The 17,647-nt window shown below is 41.0% G+C and overlaps 1 protein-coding gene across 7 annotated transcripts in view; it reads right to left on the reverse strand.

The window, feature by feature from the left end:
- Positions 1 to 16,970, reverse strand: part of GIT2 (GIT ArfGAP 2) — a 35,422-nt gene extending 18,452 nt beyond the window's left edge. For 2 of the 7 annotated variants that reach the window (XM_050906975.1, XM_050906972.1), the window contains exons 1-14: positions 16,631 to 16,970; positions 11,891 to 12,024; positions 11,232 to 11,344; positions 10,376 to 10,481; positions 9,925 to 10,011; positions 9,649 to 9,779; positions 8,416 to 8,510; positions 7,521 to 7,566; positions 5,870 to 5,921; positions 3,717 to 3,789; positions 3,285 to 3,382; positions 2,865 to 2,976; positions 1,703 to 1,845; positions 763 to 912 (exon numbers count right to left, since the gene is read on the reverse strand). In XM_050906975.1, the coding sequence (XP_050762932.1) occupies positions 763 to 912; positions 1,703 to 1,845; positions 2,865 to 2,976; positions 3,285 to 3,382; positions 3,717 to 3,789; positions 5,870 to 5,921; positions 7,521 to 7,566; positions 8,416 to 8,510; positions 9,649 to 9,779; positions 9,925 to 10,011; positions 10,376 to 10,481; positions 11,232 to 11,344; positions 11,891 to 12,024; positions 16,631 to 16,682 (1,392 nt within the window). In that variant the 5' untranslated portion in view covers positions 16,683 to 16,970. Of the gene's footprint in view, positions 1 to 762; positions 913 to 1,702; positions 1,846 to 2,864; positions 2,977 to 3,284; positions 3,383 to 3,716; positions 3,790 to 5,869; positions 5,922 to 6,980; positions 6,987 to 7,520; positions 7,567 to 8,415; positions 8,511 to 9,648; positions 9,780 to 9,924; positions 10,012 to 10,375; positions 10,482 to 11,231; positions 11,345 to 11,890; positions 12,025 to 16,630 lie in introns of all 7 variants that reach the window. The other 5 variants (XM_050906973.1, XM_050906979.1, XM_050906978.1 and 2 more) reach the window with 5 other exon arrangements.
- Positions 16,971 to 17,647: the final 677 nt, after the last annotated feature.

Genomic DNA, 17,647 nt, shown 5'->3' on the forward strand with positions numbered 1-17,647 from the left:
GGATTAGGTCTGGCTTCCAAACTGGGTTTTTGGAGCTTTAAATTCAGGATTTTAGCAAAAATGTTCAGTTTTCTGTTTGTATAAGACTATCTATACCTAGTAACTCATATTGTAAATGAGATACCTCTACCTTATTCTCGTCTAGACAAGACCCACACTGAAGGTTTAAAGCAGTAATTGAGTTTACCACTATATCCTCTATGTGCTATTTCCCGATTCAAACGCAAGCAAACAAATAAATCTCGGCCTCCTGGTATACAAGAACTTTATATTGTGTTGCCACATTTCAGATTATTTTCTGCTGCCAAACTGAATTGGGATTTTAATTTCCCTTCATTCCAGCTAGGCTTATTAATGGGAAAAAAACCAACATATTTACCTGAAAAGTTGGAAGTACATTATATAGATATGTGCACACACGTAAGATGTGTGCTAGCACTTACTTCCTCATCGTTGAAAACTGCTTATCTTGAAGTAAGACAGCAAAAACATACAAGATTTGCAACAACTGTCTTGTCACTTGGAAAACTGATGTCAAAGAGAACTAAACAGATCATCATCATCTCCACAAAAAACCATTCAAAGCATGTGCTGCACGTATACATTTATAGTCTCATATCTGTTTCCAAAGCAGCTCCATTTTAAAATAAGTTTTCTCACTATCCTAATATCGGGTTACTGCATCTTCAGTTTCAGCAGTTCTATTCTGGTCAACTTAAAACACATCAAGAGATGAAGGGGTTACACTATTGTGCCTGTTACCTTTTTCTGCATGATTCTCAGCTCATCACTCAAGTTGATGTTCACTTTCATTAACTGCTGAATCTTTACCTCAGAAGCCACCAAAGCATTTTTAACTTGCATATACTCTTGGGCTGTCACCGGTCCATCCGACAAGTCTGAATCCAGGCTCTACAAACAGTAAGAGAAAAATACTTACACCACTGAGAAACAGATTACCAAAAGAAAACAAGACAATGAGATTTCACCAGCTTTTCATGTGCTTGCTTTAAAGGAATCATGGTTCAAATTAATAAGATCCATTCATTAAAATAATTTTAGTCCAATATAAAGGAAATTTGATGTCAATCAACTCTTAGCTCCTCTATGCACAAAAACATTTGTCTCAGCATTTCAGTGACACAATACTGTTTCATAAGGATTTTTTTTTAAATATGCAATAAAGAACTGGAAAGTCATAAAGGACAGACTACTAAATATCCAGTGCGCATATTACCAGGGAAGATTAAACTAGAACTACTAGGTTTACTGCCCCTCTTTCACAGTGCTGCATTATTTTCAGGAATGGTTTAAAACACTCAGTCACTATCAGTCTGCTGTAAATATTTCTTCAGTAGGAAGCAGTTTGTGAAATACCAGGGAATCACTGATTAAGATTGGTAGATCCAATTATTTCATCTGTGCAATCAGATCTATATCTTATCTCCAGACATACACAGTGGCACACACTACTTTTCTAGAGGAGCATTTTATTTACAATATAAATTCCTTAAGTCACAACACTTAATTCATTTTCAACTTCATTTCAGAATCATCCCTCAGTCTATGAACTTTCTAATAAAATTAGAACATTGATTTTCTGATCATTTATGCATGTTAAATCCCCTGACAAGGGATAAGATTGACTGCAGACTACCTTTATGAATAAAATTTGGTGTGTGTATAAATATTTCAAACCTACCTTCTGTCTGTTGGATTTAGCTGCATTTGTTTCCAGATCTGTATCTTCATCTGAAGCAACACTGTCATAATCAGGCTGGTCATTATCCTGACTTTCATTACTATGTTGATTGCTGATTGATTTGAGTATCAGTTCCACATTTTCTGTAGATCAACATACATCATTTAAAAACGTACTAGTAAGTTTGGAGAAGAAATGGAAGTGCATACTTTAATTTTAAAAAAAAACAAATCAGAAAATATTTTCATCCAGAGAGACAACACAAGACATGCCATAATAAAGTATCATTTGACTAGCCCAGTTCAAAAGAATTAATTTAGATCCACCTAATAGGTATGGATTATTACTGTCCAAAATGTCAGTTTTATGGTTTTGTCTTTTCATTTTTTCTGAGTGTGTAGGCAAGTTATAGAATGATTCTCACCACTTATTTTAACAGCTTAATAAAATTCACATAAGGGAAAAAAAACCCCAGACTATACTGGACAAATGGATATCAACATTCAAATGAAAAATACAGGGAAAAATTAAGAGTTAGAAAAGATTTTTTGCATTTTCTCTCCAGAGGGAGAACTAGCATTCAAATCTTGCTTCCTACCATCATGGCTAGAACTATGGCTCTGTCTGGTTGTTGGCATAGGTATTTGCATTCTTTGATATCTATCATGCTCAAGAAATATAGAAAGTAAACATTTTTAGGTGAATTAGCAATAAGCTCAAGAGCATCTAAATTACAGCAAACTCCTGGATGTACAGAGCAGCCAGGAAAGCCAGCATCTAAAACACTGACATTATCCTAGCCGCCAATCAAAAGAAGTATCACTCTAAAACTGTACAGAAGTATTCTGGAAAATTTTACCAAGTTATCACAAAAGTCACACCCAACATAAAAAGATGTTCCTGGATTGCACAAATTCCACTTGATTTAATTGTATTACAAATATCAACCTTAACAGACAAATCTTCTGTATTTGGGCATTATTTTGGTGGCCTAATGCATGTTGTCAACAGCCTGCTATCCACAGGATTTAGTTCTTCTCATTTATAAAAACAGTGTAAATCTCTTCCTTCATTCATATAGCACTTGTGAACGAGGCTATGGTATTGATTAAACTACTGAAGAATTGCCTGTAGAAGAGCCAACAACCAAAAGTATACTCACCTTTTGAACCAGTGACAGGATTCCCCTGTTGTCTTCGTTTGGCATCACTTAAAATATCTATAACTAGCGTAGCAAATTCATGGGCATTAAATCGAGCCAGCTTCTGTCTTCCCTAAATTACAGAATAATGCAGGGAAAAAAAAAAAAGAATATCGTGTATTAGATGAACAGCAGAGTTCCCAGGTAAAACTAAGACTATAGCATTACAGTGAGCTGATTGTTCAATTATATTTATTGCAAAAAGTGTGATTTAAGTTATCCAGCTGCACACTCCAGGGCAGGGGACATGTGAAACTATTTTAACCCCTTCACAAGTAGATGCAACTCTTCTACAGTAATGAAGTACAGTAAAGCAATATTACTTAGAATACCTGGCCTGTTAAATAAAAATAGTTTTACAGTATTAAGAAGATTACATACCTGATTCCTGGTTGAGGAATATTCAGGATTTACGGGAAGAAAAGGGACCACTGTGGTCTCTGTCACAAGCGTACTATGATTCTGAGTAGCAAGCCAAACTGCTCAGGGAAGAAAGAAAGAAAAAAAGAGGGAATAACCTTCCTGTACTATTTGATTGTGTTTCTTGTCAAAGAATAAAAGACCACAATTTCAAACACAAACACAATCAATTCCAAGGAAGGCTTTTTTCCCCCAGAGGGTTCTCTACTTCGTAAAAAACGCAAGATTTTTTCAATTAACATCACCTTCAGACAATGCAAGACAAAAACTACCATTATCAGTAATTACTGAACACAAAAGTACTTTAAACAGAACATATGCTTGCACTAGCATCTTGTATGTAACGTAAGAATTCAAATTTATTTTATACACATTCCAGAAAGCCTCATTCACCTGCATCCGTTTCCCTCCTGTCAACTTCATCATACACATCCATGGCAAGTTCTTCAAATAAGTGGTTGCTTAGCTAAGGGTAGAAGAGAATAATTACAGCTTGAAAGTAAACGAAACCTAATAAGACGTCTATAACAGAAAATGTAAGAGCACAACTCTGCTCTCGCTTGGCTGCTTTTCAGCCTATGTAATTGCTTGTTCCTCAGCCTGCATAGTAAAGTAATGCATTAAGCAGACATACACGACCACCCAATCGCTAGATACAGAGACAATACTGTTCTATGCTTTTCCTTTACTGGTTAATGGATTTTTTTCCCCTCCTATCTGATCACAAAAAGACCTTGTGTATCCGGGGTGAAGCAGACCTACTGTGGGAATTAGGTATCCAAATGCCACTGTAGATGTGGGCTTAACTGAACAGTGAAGACTAACAAAATACTTGTGTGTTTCAAACTCTGTTCCTACAGTGGATGGTTCAAGAGAGATACTTGTGTTACGGAGAAGTGAGCTGTTGGAAGATCAGACATGAAATTAAGGTGTCACAGGGCTTTGTGGATATTTCACTTACTGACGTACAGTGCATCAACATCAGTAATGAGTACCAGCCTTGATAACTAACTGACAGCGTAAGCGAGCCTGAATAGATGGCTGATCTTCCTTCTCTAGGACAAGCTGTACTAAAAAGGGTGAAAAACCTAACGCTTTTCCTAGGGTTTAGCTTTATTTACAGGAAACCAGTCCCACTTCTTCCAGAGTTTGAGTCCTAAATTCTTAAACAAAGAGCAACTGCCATTATTCTTGAACCCAGATAAATACCAGTATGTTTAGTTGTGTACTGGATCTGGCTAGGATGGAATTAACTTTCTTCATAGTAGCCCACATGATGCTTGCTGTGTTTTGGATTTGTGGCTAAAACAGTGTTAACAACACTATCTTGTTTTGGCTACTGCTGAACAGTGCTTGCACAACAACAAGGTGTTCTCTTTTTCCCCCCCCAACTCTGCCCATCTCACTACCCAGCAGCGAGTAGGCTCAGGGTGGGCATGAAGCTGGGAGGAGACACAGCCAGGACAGCTGACGTGAATCCGCCAAAGGGATATTCCATACCATACCACGGCATGTTCAGCAACAAAAACTGAGGTGGAGGAAGAAGTAGTTTGGTTTTTGGCTTCCAGGATGGCTGTTCAGAGACTAAGCTGGGCAGCGGTCTGCCTGTGGGAGGTGTTGAGCGATTTTGTTTGCTTCACTTGTTTTTCTTCTCTTCCCTTTACCTATTAAACTGCCTTTATCTCAACCTATGAGTTTTCTCGCTTTTGCTCTTCCTATGCTCTCCCCAGTCCTGCTGGGGGGACTGTGTTGGTGCTGGGCTGGCTGGCCAGGGTCAACCCACCACAACTTGCAAAAATACAATGCAGGAATCCATCTACTTCTAGCTAGCGATGCATTTAAAGTAGCCACTAACAGCATGTTAACAGCAGAAAGCCAGTTCTAAAGTAGGATTCATATTTGATTTGTATTGATTACTATTTTAATATCAGTTCTACACATGCTGGCTTGCTTAGCTGGAATTTTCATGACCACTAGCATTACCTTTAGAGAAAAACAGACATTGTTGAATAGAAGAATATCACCAGGATTGTTCTTCCCCCTCCTACAAGATTTTTATCCTTTGATACTATATGCTTCAGTTAAAAGCTTTACGTAGACGGAAAACATATCCCCACTTTAACTTACACAAGGATTTGGTCACCAACACTTTACTAAAACTAGTGAGCTGGCATTACTATCAACTAATTAGCAGACAGTAATGCACTATTCTGGCTTTCCAGAACGTTAAAGGCAAACAGTAACATTTAACATACAGATTTACATAAAATACACGAGAGCAAGACAAACAACAAAGTTTAAGGTTCCGTCTCTGGGGAGACAGACCTAGAGATACTACCCCAAATAAGACCAACAAGTATTTGTCCTCTGTCATGGATTTGTCATCGCCTCTGCTCCTCCATTTCTGCCTATTTTCATGTTTTTCTCCAGACTTTTAACTTGCTACAGAGTTGACATTTATTTATGCAGGAATTAACAGCAGCTGAAACCAGCCTGAAAGATGAAGTGCTGAGTTTGCCACATGTAGACAAAGAAGTTTTACTTACAGACTGAAGCTTCTTCTTAGCTGCTTTTGCAAGTTCTGATAAATCTAGACTGCTATGAAAACAAAAAGTGATCATTACATCTACAGCATTTAATAGCTTGTTTAAACACAAATTCTACGTTTCGATAATTCAAGGATTAAACTGTCACTTTTACTTGAAACTCCTTAATCTTTTAGTATTTTTAATATAGTTTTTAACACATTGATCTTACTAATATTGCTCATACACCAATTAGTATATTCTTAAGCTTTTCTAAACAACAATCTTAAATTTAAAACAAAAGAATCCCAAAAATCCTTTGCAATATGAATACCCACATTTGCATAACTCAAGAAGCAGTCAAGCTGTAGCACAACAAAATGCCTTCTATAAGGAATCTGAACAATACGATCATTCTGACCAAAACTCGAGTCCCCATAAAACACACAGGATTTGTTCCACTGGACTGTGCAGGAGGTAGGTGACCATCAGGCTGGCAAATGGCTACAGCAATAGGGCCATGCTTAAAATTATTCTGATTAGTAAATAATCTCTTCTACTAGTTTCCAGCCTTGAACATGAGGCACAAGATCAAAATTGTGCAGTCAACAAAATTTATCATAACAGGCACAGATCAGGAAGCTGACAAATTTTGAGTACATATTTATATCACCCAAGAGAAGACTCCCCTGACCTAAAAGGAGGGAAAGGCTCAAATAAAACCTCTGTATGATTAACTGACATCACAGAGAGTTTGTGTAGCCAGTCACCTAGACAAGAAAAACAAACAAACAAAAAAACCCCCGACCAGCGGAGGACATCGGGCAGAGGTAAGACCGTCAGGTTGTACTGCAGGCTCTGTGCTCTGAGCAGCATCTTTGAACAAGTAATTTTCTCTGCATATCAGCTTCCTTCTTTGTGTAATGAGGCAAATGATCCTTATGCTGCTCTGCAAAATACTTTGCACTGAAAATACACAGTACTTTATCCAATAGCTAAACACAGCATATCTAAAAAAGTTACAGATGTTAAAATTAAGTATTTTACTATTACACAGTTTCTGTGATTTTTATTTTATTACAGTTTTTCATAGAAATTTTGCAAGCAGTAAGTTGAACAGTAGTTTACTTACAGCCGTCTTATTTCCAATTGCATAGCAATAAAAGAAAAATAGGGACTTATGATTAATACTTGATATGTTCTATACAAATACGATTTCATTGATCGTAACCAAAAGTTAAAAGCACTCAGATGATCAGAAGCATAAATATTTTCAGAGAAAAATGCAGCTTTCTTGCAAGTATTTGTTTCAAAATGCTGTATCAGGAAACTAACTCAACCGGTCCTTACATTATTTATGAAATCTGTTTCCCAGGAATCCCCATGTGTGTTCCCTTAATATAACTGTCTCACCTTCCCCCTGCATTTTAACAAATACAGTAAAGTTCTGTCATTTTCTGATTTTGTTTAAATAACAATATTCTTTCGGGGGGGGGGGGGCGGGGGGGGGGGGGGGGGGGCGGGGGGAGAAGCTTCCAAGATGGATAAAGGCATACATTAAAAAGTTAGAATGACAACAAGCTTAAAAGTTGTTCCAGAAAGGAAAGGAAACTTAATGATTATGTTTTTTTATTTTGATGTTTTCAGACATGCCATGGAATCAGCAACTTACCTGTCTGCCATCTGAGGTATAACAAAGTGCTGTCCATTTTTATGCTCTAGAGTTGAAAACAAATTGCACTTTAATAGGTTGTTACTGGACTATAGTTTTCAACGTTGTCAGGATATACAGCTGGTATTCAGTTTTACTAAGAGACATAGTCACGAGAAACCCAAGAACATATGCAACAGGCAAACACAGACTAATTTATCTTGCATGTAATTACTCAGTTTCCAATTATAGGAAGCTAGCAAGTCTTAGAAGAAGGTTCCTACCACAATTTCCTGGTGTTAGCAAAGATTCCAATTAAGGCTTATCAATTGTATTAAAATTCCATTAAAAAAAAAATTAAATTCTAACATAGGTGCCTTTATGCCACCTAATGGCTAAAAATTTTTAAGTGTGCTTGTGTTCAAAAGGTACCCACTTAATTGAATACTTCTCTGCTTTTGCATTTCAGTGAGAAGAAACTACTCAGAAGAGTTTCTACAGCATCTCCTGCAGACTATTCACCATTCACAAAATCTGTATTTTCCCTGCAATTCACTCCTTGAAGTTAAACAGTACTCATCTGATCTTATATGTAGGTTTCTCCACACTTTCAGGGGTATTCCACTTATAGAACACATATTTGTGGAAAAACAGAAAGGAACTTAATTTTTAATTTAGGTATACTTAAAATCCTGCAGTTTTATCTGAATTTTAAATGCATTATCACTAATCTTACATCTTATACTTTCTGTAGTTCTTCCTGTATAATTTATATAATGTTAGAATATTTGAAATGCATATAGAAAGTGTAGTAACACTGACACAAACATTATATACCATAGTTTGAACTGTCCTATAATTAAACTGTCCTATAATTAACACTGAAAGATCTCAGAGTGTAGTTCTTTCTACTTACCTGGTTTTCTGCCGCAGAGATAGAAAGCTAACCTGTCTGTGAGTTCATACTGAATTTCCACCAGGCGCTCTGCCAGTTCATGATGCCCACCTTGTCTGGTTTACACACACACACAAAAGTTACATTAGTTACTCATTTTGAGACATACAAAAACTAAAAAATGGTCAGAGAAATAGATTTAGTACAAGCCACGGTTCAACACTGCACGTGTTTGAGTGTATCAACCCAGCACAGACTCACAGCAGGATTTTCAACAGTATATTCCAGTGGGCAAAAAACCTATGGATAAACTTTTATGAACTTCCCAAAATGAGTCAATAAAAACTCTGAAAACCTTTCCCTACTGCTTTGCTGTAGAAAAAAACCCAGATTATATAAGCTATTTTGAATACGTTATTTACAATTTTCTAGACAGTTCCTGAGCTCATGCAGCAAACTCGCCCAACTTGACATTTGATTACTAGCACTGAGAAATAGAAATATTCTGGCATATTGTGTTCTGCAACCTAGTGAACTTATTCAGTCGCCAGATTCCATGTATGGCCTCAATTCAAAAGCAATCAGAGCAATAAGGATGTTTTATTTACACAAATGCGCAGCTTCTAGTTGATCAGCAACGTCCAATTTTGCATATAAACACAAAAAATCTTCAATGCTGCGCTGCAAATCTTGCAGTGCCTCATTACTGCCCAAACAATCAGCAGAGACATTCATGTTTAATCTTTCTTGACATGAATGTTGTCTGCCCTTGGGAAGCCTAGAGCCTTTCTAAAAGTAGGCTTTCCTGAGGGTGCAGTTCTGCGACTGGATGCGCCTAACAGTTCACTGCCACTAAAAAGCCTGGTTCCACCTCCTGCTCCCTGACCCATCTGTGCAGTCCAGCCCTTTCCTACAGCAATTCCCTAGTTAATCCACACTCCTGGAGTCTATGCAACTTGCTGAACTTGCAGAAACTCTTCTCCTCAGATTACTTTTCTGTGAGCTGCTAGATTGGCACAGCCTGTTTCACTGGGATCACAACTGTTGTCTCAAGCATCCAGGAGAATACAGGTGATGAAATGATGAAAATGCTCATTTATACTCTTTATGCATTCGCTCTTTCTGGAAGAAGTACTTATTAGCATTTAACAGTCAAATTATTTTCAGGACAGAAACATATCTAAGCAGGTTCATCATGTGATTTACGAACATCAGTTAATATATAAGAGCATCGCACATGTCAGAGCCTTCTACCTTGCATAGTCAACTGGAGTTTTTCCATTGGAATCTTGCGTGCCAGGATCAGCACCATAAACGGCTAACAATTCTGCTTGTAAAGTCTGCCCTGCCTTAGCAGCAACATGGAGCGGGGTGTTTCCTTTCTCCTACAAGTTATTAAGAAAAATATCTACTTAATCAACAGGTCTGAGTAGAAGATTGAAATATAACGTGTATCAGCTGAAATTGGTATAAATACTACAAACTGTAAGCATTGACTGTATATCAAAATAATGGAAAAAGTGTTCATACAGGATGAAAGAAGTTGGCTTGAGCTCCTAAGGAGAGCAATCGCAAACACGTCTCCAGATTCCCTGTCCTTACACTGGAATGGAGTTGCTGAAAAAGAAGCAGGATTGTAGTTAATACCACGGCAATAATTATGATTCAGCACTTGTTTTTTCAGCCATGCTTTCAGAAACAGGTATGCAAGAATTCTTGCTACAGCTGTTTTGTGTAAACATTTTTGTCCAAGCTAACCTAAATTGATGCCTCTCAACCATCCACACTCCAGTATCCATATATATTACCAAAAAAAAGTGGCTTCAAGTTGAAGTCAAGCTGTATTTGATTACATAATAGTGCTGAAGAACAGCAGTAGTTATCTCAAATCAAAAGCAACTAATTTAATTCAGTCAGATTTCACTGTTCTGTTACACATAAGTTGTAGCTTCTGCAGACTGCCAGAAAAAAACATACTAACCTTACTAAGGTCTTTGGCAGTAACACTGTCATCTTCACGGCATGGCAAGCGATGAACAAATGCTAACATTTGGTATTTAGCTCTAATGAATTCTGCTTTATTGGGACTGTAAAGAGAAACCCAAGCAACAGAAGGGAAAGAAAATAAATATTAGTGCTTTCACAATAATACAGATGCTCTAGAAAAAGGAAAATTCACAAGTGAAGATTGCATTAGATCTTTGCATGCTACTAGTAGCAAAGTTAGACATGGAAAAATATTTTCATTAAAAAAACAACCCAGTCCAGATTTTCTAACTATACAGAGCATACTTTTGTTACAAACATCAAAATATCTGCAGACTCTAGGATGTAGCGTGTATTTCTTAGAAGTAAACATTGAACTTAAAATTACGCCAACTTAAGATCTACACTTACTATACGCAGTTATTTACATTTTAAAATGAAGGACCATATTCAGTGACAGAGATCTTCTCTCAATTTTTTTTAATTCATCAGCCAAACTCAATCTCATTAGCAGCATTCGGTCAACTGAAGCATGTGGCATGAGAATTAAAAGTCTTTTGATTCAAGTACAAGTAAAGGTCCTCACTATTCAAAGCTAGAAGTCAAGAATCAATCGTTCAGAGAATTCAAGCAATATATTTCCATTTTTGCAATAAATTTTTAAAAATTAATCATTGGAAATTTAAAAAAAAAAAAAAAAAAAAAAGAGTGAACAAATTACTAGTTTACTCCTGTTCTCTTTCAGCAACAAAATACACACAAGTTTCCTTGGATACCTTGCTGCCTCTGTCACTGCTGAACAAAATAATCACACTTCTGCAAAAATAAAAATTCTGTAATTTTCCACTTACTGCACTTTATCCTGTGGGCTAGCTTTGCGCCTTCCACTCATAACAGAGGCAGGGTCCAGCAACGAATGTTCCCATATGGAGTTAGCACCGTTATTATACAGCGTTTCAACCATCTGAAATCCAAAATGCATATGAACAGGTAGTAAAGAAATTTTGCTGCTAGCTGCCCAGGCTGACTAATCAAATGTCTGTAATTACTTTCAAGCAGACAGCAATCCAACAGAGATTCATATTCTGTGTGCCAGCATCCATAACCTACTGGGATATCAGAAGCAGGCACATGCCTAGGAGGTTATTAGGTGGAACGTAATAAGAACCTCCTTAAAATTCTCTACTCTTCCCAACAGCAGCTCTACTGGAAAGAGAGTCTTGCTATATATTGAAAATTTAGGTTGAAGCGGATGCATTGCTGAAGTCTGAAAGAAAAGTTGAAAGTGACCTTCCAAAACAAAGGTATAAAATTAAAAAGGCATAGACGGTTCTGATTTTAGCAGTCCATCATAGCAAAACAGAAATAAAAGGAGACTAATATAGAAAAAGAAAGCTTAAAAGGACCAGCCCCTCTCAAACAAAAGCTTAGCGATTTAAATTCCATAAAAAGTGTTAAAAAAAAATTAATATATCTAGTTTTAATGAAGGAAGACAGTTTTACTTTTTACCTGCAGCAGTGTTGGAGGCCATGGTGTATGCTTGAGATGTCTCACTTGAGAGATATGACGCCCCAAACTTCGATGAACACTACAGCACTCATCACAGATCAGAATCCCCCTGTTTATAGATGCCCAACAAGGATCTGAAAAAGAATACATTAATTACAACACAGAAGGCAACATGACCTTGTATTTCAAGCACAGCGTCTAAAATGAGGAGCCCTGCCTTCTAACCTTAGCTTTTCTGCTTAGCCATTGTATGAGCTTGTAAATGTTACAGCCTTGCTGGGCCTCTGGATGCTGGGGAAGTAACAGTCCTTGCACTTACTGGGGATGTAGGAGTCCTAGGACAGCAAGCAGACCTGCTGTGGAAACTCTGAAAAAAGCCCCACTGTTTGCAGTTCTTCCGATGAAAATACTTCCCTTTGTAAGCGTAACAGGACACTAAATTTATTACCTTCTTGAAGCGCTTACTTGCCATTTAGCGGAGTCCTACAAAAATATTTCTAACAATAGTATTTACCTGTTCTTTTGAAAAACTCAGAAGTCTATAAATAAAAAGCGGTAATAGTAGTCATGCTTTTTCACTCAGTCTTCAGTTCTGTATTACTACAATGTTTTTCAATTTCCACATTAAATAATAAAAAACACTCAAGAGTGTCACAGTAAAAAAAAAAGAGCAAGATACATATGTGTCAAGTTAAAGGCTCAGTAAAATCAAAAATTATCAAGCAGATTAACTTCAACTCTGAACAGACCCCAACTGAAGCCATCTCATAAGCAAACCAGAAAGACAACCGATGGAAGGTGAAGAAGTAAATAATATAAACTAGCTATTATGTAGCTTCAAACATCAAAAAGTATAAAACCGAGTAGGACTGTTACATCACATTGAATATATGCACAACAGGACATTAAACTGAGGTCCTGCTGCTGCTCTTAGCTCAGTCTTCAGAAGAAACTCCAGTTTTCTGTCAGTGACACATGAAACTCAACATGCCAAGAACCCTGCAGTAACAGGCAACTGAGTAGCAAGACAGATCTTCAGATCTAGCACATCCCAGGAGAAAGAAAAAGGAATTCAAGATCTCTTCTATTTTGGAAAATTCCTCTTAATTTCAAATCCAGAGATGAGTTTGAGGCTAAATAAGTAAGTATAACACAAGCCTGGTATCTGATGAGAGAACGTCTGCATCCTGTCAGAATACATCTAAGCAACTGTGCATCATAAAAAAAGTCTTCTCTGACCCATGCAATAAATTTACTGAATCCCTGAAACATGAGATCTGATCATAGTTGTGGTTTTTAAGTAGAGTTGATGTTGTGTGTGTGCTGAAGGCAAGGTAGGCAAACCCATTCGAACCACGGACCATGAGGGATGGGAGCATCTATCCACAGATGATAACTATCACAGCCCAGAGCCAAATTAAAGCATATGTTTTAGGAAAAAACCTAACCTAATTTAAAAAACAAATTAATAACAAGCACGCAACCTCCTTATTAAATCATTCCATTATTTTAACAGCTTTCACTTCTAAGAAGGAAAAAAAATAACAATGAAATGATATGCATTAGCGCTAACCTAACAACCCAAGAGTGGAGGCAGCCTTCCAATGAGCCTAGTCCCTTTTCGTTACAGACAACCTTATCATACACTGATTCATAAACTAACAGGATTCTTCTGAAAGCCATTACGTTTCTTGTTTCAATCACTAGTTTCAATCACAGGCTGCTTGTGAGCCTCACTCTGTTTTGACTAACAGTCATCATCAGGTTTTTTTCTTTACATCCACCTCAATACCTAACTTAACCGGCTCCAAACAACGGCTGTTCAGCCATGACAAAGTCAGCTACTGTTTATTTGGTCATTTCATAGCAGAAACGGGGCTTTGAAATTCTTCTGAAGAAAAAAGCTGAGGCCTTGCTTGTAATTTCAGCTTGTACGTTCTACTTAGAAGAAATCACATCGATGAAAGAGTCCACGTTTACGTAGAATCTGTCAAAAACTGGCACCATTGGAAATGTGGATGGCGTGATGCAAAAAAAGACGACAATAAAAGAAAAACAAAAGAAGACACAACGGACGGATTCAGCAGGGGAACTGAAAAGTTCAGCACAATGGGCCAAGAGAACGCTCTTTGCTCCTACTAAGCGTTGGGGAGGCCAGAGAGAGGACCGACAGCAGCTCAGGCCCCAGTTTAGGAGCCTAAATGATGTGGAACAGAGCGGATTTGGCAGTGTGCATGGCGGACAGTGGACTGATCAAAAAGCAGTGGGAAGTTAAGCACTGCAACCTGTTTTCTGAGTCACACTGGTTTAACTGAAAGAGTTTTTTTTTAATGAAACTGCACAACAATTTGTAGCTCCTCAATTCAATTCATACCTGGCTTAGAAGCATCTACTTGTTCCCAAGTAACAGATGGGGATGGGAAAGGGAGAAGGAACAGCATTAGACAGTCTGAAGAAACAGAGAGAGCGCTGTCAAGTTAGGGGAAAATTGATATTTCAGGTTTAAATTTAATTTAATGAGTGTCTGTGCTGGAATTTATTTGAATCATTTTTAAAAGAGATCCAGTTATGGACACAATTAAAATATGCTTAAGCCGATACCAAAATACAACAGGGGAGAAGCTAGAAAGATAGGTCAAATCTGTTTTCAGGAACATGGCAGAGTGATTCAAAACAGGAAGCGTGCGATGAAGACAAGCCTGAACCGTGAGTTTGAAAAGTGAACTCCTGCCTGAGAATAGGAAGTGTACCAGAAAAGTATATGTAAAATCACCTCAGGTAAAAGAAAACTATTCATACTTCGCCATAGAAACAAAGCATGTATCAATGAAGTTCAAGGTGCAAGTACTAATTACTACAGCAGTCAAGCGTTCTGCACTTGCTACACCTGATCTGTGTGAAAAGGCTGCAGTCCCCCCAGGTCTCCCAACACAGCTGCACGCACAGCAGCTCCTAAACACCCCTCTGACAAATTCTCTCTGGTTTAACTAAAAGAAGGGTTTGATTTTTTTATTTAAGAAAGGATTAAATTAAGATTTCTTTATATATATGGGTGAGCCAGCAGATTTCGTCACCAAGATCAAGTAAATATCTGACAATGTTATAATGTCACAACACAACAAAATAAAAGGCCGGCTTACAAGATTACCCAAATAGTGATTCTGACACACTGCGTAGCCCTGACGAGCTTAACGAATACAAACACAGTAACACAACTTTATCTCAAAGTCATAACACCACTGATGTTTAAAAGCACAGATATGCTACCTTCTATGAGATAGGGACAACTGCCTACATAAGATATGCAAGCTCTATTTATTGTGGAAACAAAATTATATGAAGATAAAAGTAACTCCCTGGGAGTTAATTTGGGATTTTTATTGTTTTACTTTTTTTAAACAGAAGTCCCATTTTACAAAAGTTGTTATCCCCTCTCCCACATCATATCTTCTGGCCATTCAAATGTTATCTACATTACAGTGTTTTAATTCATTTCAGTATGTACATAAGTAATTATATTGGAAGAACCAGCACAGAACACAAACAACAAAAACTACATAACTCTGAGAAGGAAAGACAACCAATATACACAGTTGCTAAAAAAGAAAAAGTAAACTGAACAGTTTTAAATATAAGAACAGCAAAACTAGAGATGGTTAGAAAAGGAGATGCAACTGACTTTCTAAAAACAAGATTTGTTTCAATAAGCTTCCAAACTTATCTGCAGTATAAGACAATGTGCCTGCCAGCACAGAACATACTTTGCTCACCGAACGTTTGCAATCCAAGCCTATCAGACACTTCAGAACACCCTTTCTTTGGAAGTCCGGGATACCTGCGCTCAACCCAGGCTGTGAGGCAAGTCAGCCACCTAACAAATCTAAATTTTACTTCCCCCTGACCCTCAGAATACGGGATGTCTCCAAAGCCAGTCCTGCTCTCACATTCACAAGTCCCCCGAAACGGCCCCTGTCCCTTTCAGTGACACATTTCCAACCTACACCCTCCTCCTCCCACCCTGTAGCTCCGTGACTGGAAGATTTCTTTAAGTAAGCCTTCCTCCTTGCAAAGCTGAGGAGTTCCAGATTTACTGATAACCAGAGCGTGGTCGTTGCCCACAGGCCGTTCCCCGAAGGTCTGGGCCCTCAGCACGGCCCCGGGGGCGCAGAGCTGACCCGAGAGGGCCGGAGGGAGAGCCGGCGGTAACAGCCGGGCTACCAGGATGCTTTAAAACTAAAATTACAGCAAACTGAAGAGAGGGGTTGAGCGCACCATCGCTCGGGTACGAGAACGGGTCCTTCAGCAAAAGGCCGAGACGGACAAAACCGCTGAAAAAGCGTCCAAACCCGGCAAAACCGGCTCCCCGACGACGAGGGGCCGCTACAAGGCGGTGACACCCCCGGAACAACGCCGGGGAGGTGCGGGGCCGCGCCGGGAGTACCGCCTTCCCCCCACCCGCGCCGGGCACCGGGCAGCCGGGGCCGCTCCCGAGGGCGGCCCGCTGACAGGAGTGTCCCCCCCCACCGCGCCGGGGTACCCGGCCCGGCGGCCGCGGCCATTGCGGGCCCGGCGGAACCCCCTGCGCTTCCCGCTGCCTCTCACAGCCGCCACCTGCCCGCGCCCCCTCAGCGCCTGAGGGGGGGGGGGGAAGCGCCGCTGCCCGGTCTGAGGAGAGGGGGATGGGCTCGCCCGGCCGCTGGTGTGCCTTCGCCGCGCCCCCGGGCCGCCGCCGGTGCCTACCCTGGGCGCTGCAGTCGGCGCAGACCTCACTGCTCCTCAGGCGCTTCGACATGGTGCGCGGCAGCGGGACCGGGCGCTTCCTGCCGCGCTAACGGGTCCCCGCCGCCAGCCCCCGCCAGGCGGCCGAGCCGAGGCGGCAGCGCGCAGGCGCACGGCAGCGCCGCCCGCTCCGCCGCCGGCGCTATTCACTAAGCTGCTTGCGCCAGCGCCGGGCTGCGTTCCGCAGGCGAACGGGGGTTGGTGCGAGGCGGCTCCGGGCCGCCATGTTGGCTCCTGGCAAAAGGGCGGTAGTCAGCCTGGGCGAGGCTTTGGCCGCGGCGCGGTCGGCCACGTTCGTCCCTGCCTTCAGGCTGCGCTCTGCTTCACAGAAGCGTTGCGCTGTCTGCGGGGAAGCACAGAGACCTCCCGTAAGTGGCCGCGCCGGCTTGCTCGCTGTCCCCTCCCGACTAGGGCAGAGGGGGAGCTGGGAGAAACAAGGTTTCGGAAGCCAGGCTGGCGGAAGAGGCTGCTCTCCATCAAGCCCTGCCCTCACCCACCATGGCGGCGGCAGGGCGGGCGCTCCCGCCCCTCTCCCCGGCAGAGCGGGAGGGCGAAACCAACGCTCGGTGGAAGCGGGGGGAGGGGAGAGCAGCCAGCGCTGAGCACCGCGTCCGGCCCAACTCCACCCTGCCGGCCCCCCCCCCCCGCGCGGAGGGCGATGGGGCAGCTTGCGGGTGGGACGCTCCATCTGCCCGCCCGCGGGGGGGTAGAGTGGGCGGGGAGCCGCAACTTCCTCTTTCCGTGGGCTCGCCGGTGGCGGCAGGCTGAGGGGAACGGAGGGGGAGTTTCCCCCCCGCCCCGGCCGCGCTGTGGTCCGTCCCGGCCGCTGCCCTGGAGAGACAGGAAGGAGGGACGCGGGGGTGGGGGTGAGGCGGGGGGCGGCCGGGGGCACCGGGGTGTGTGGGGCTGGGGGGGGGCCAGGAGCAGGGGAGACCCTCGGGAGTGGGGGGGCGAGGGGAACAGGAGGCCCCCAGGAGT

The sequence above is a fragment of the Gymnogyps californianus genome, chromosome 16 (assembly GCF_018139145.2).
Source record: "Gymnogyps californianus isolate 813 chromosome 16, ASM1813914v2, whole genome shotgun sequence".
Classification (NCBI taxonomy): Eukaryota; Metazoa; Chordata; class Aves; order Accipitriformes; family Cathartidae; genus Gymnogyps; species Gymnogyps californianus.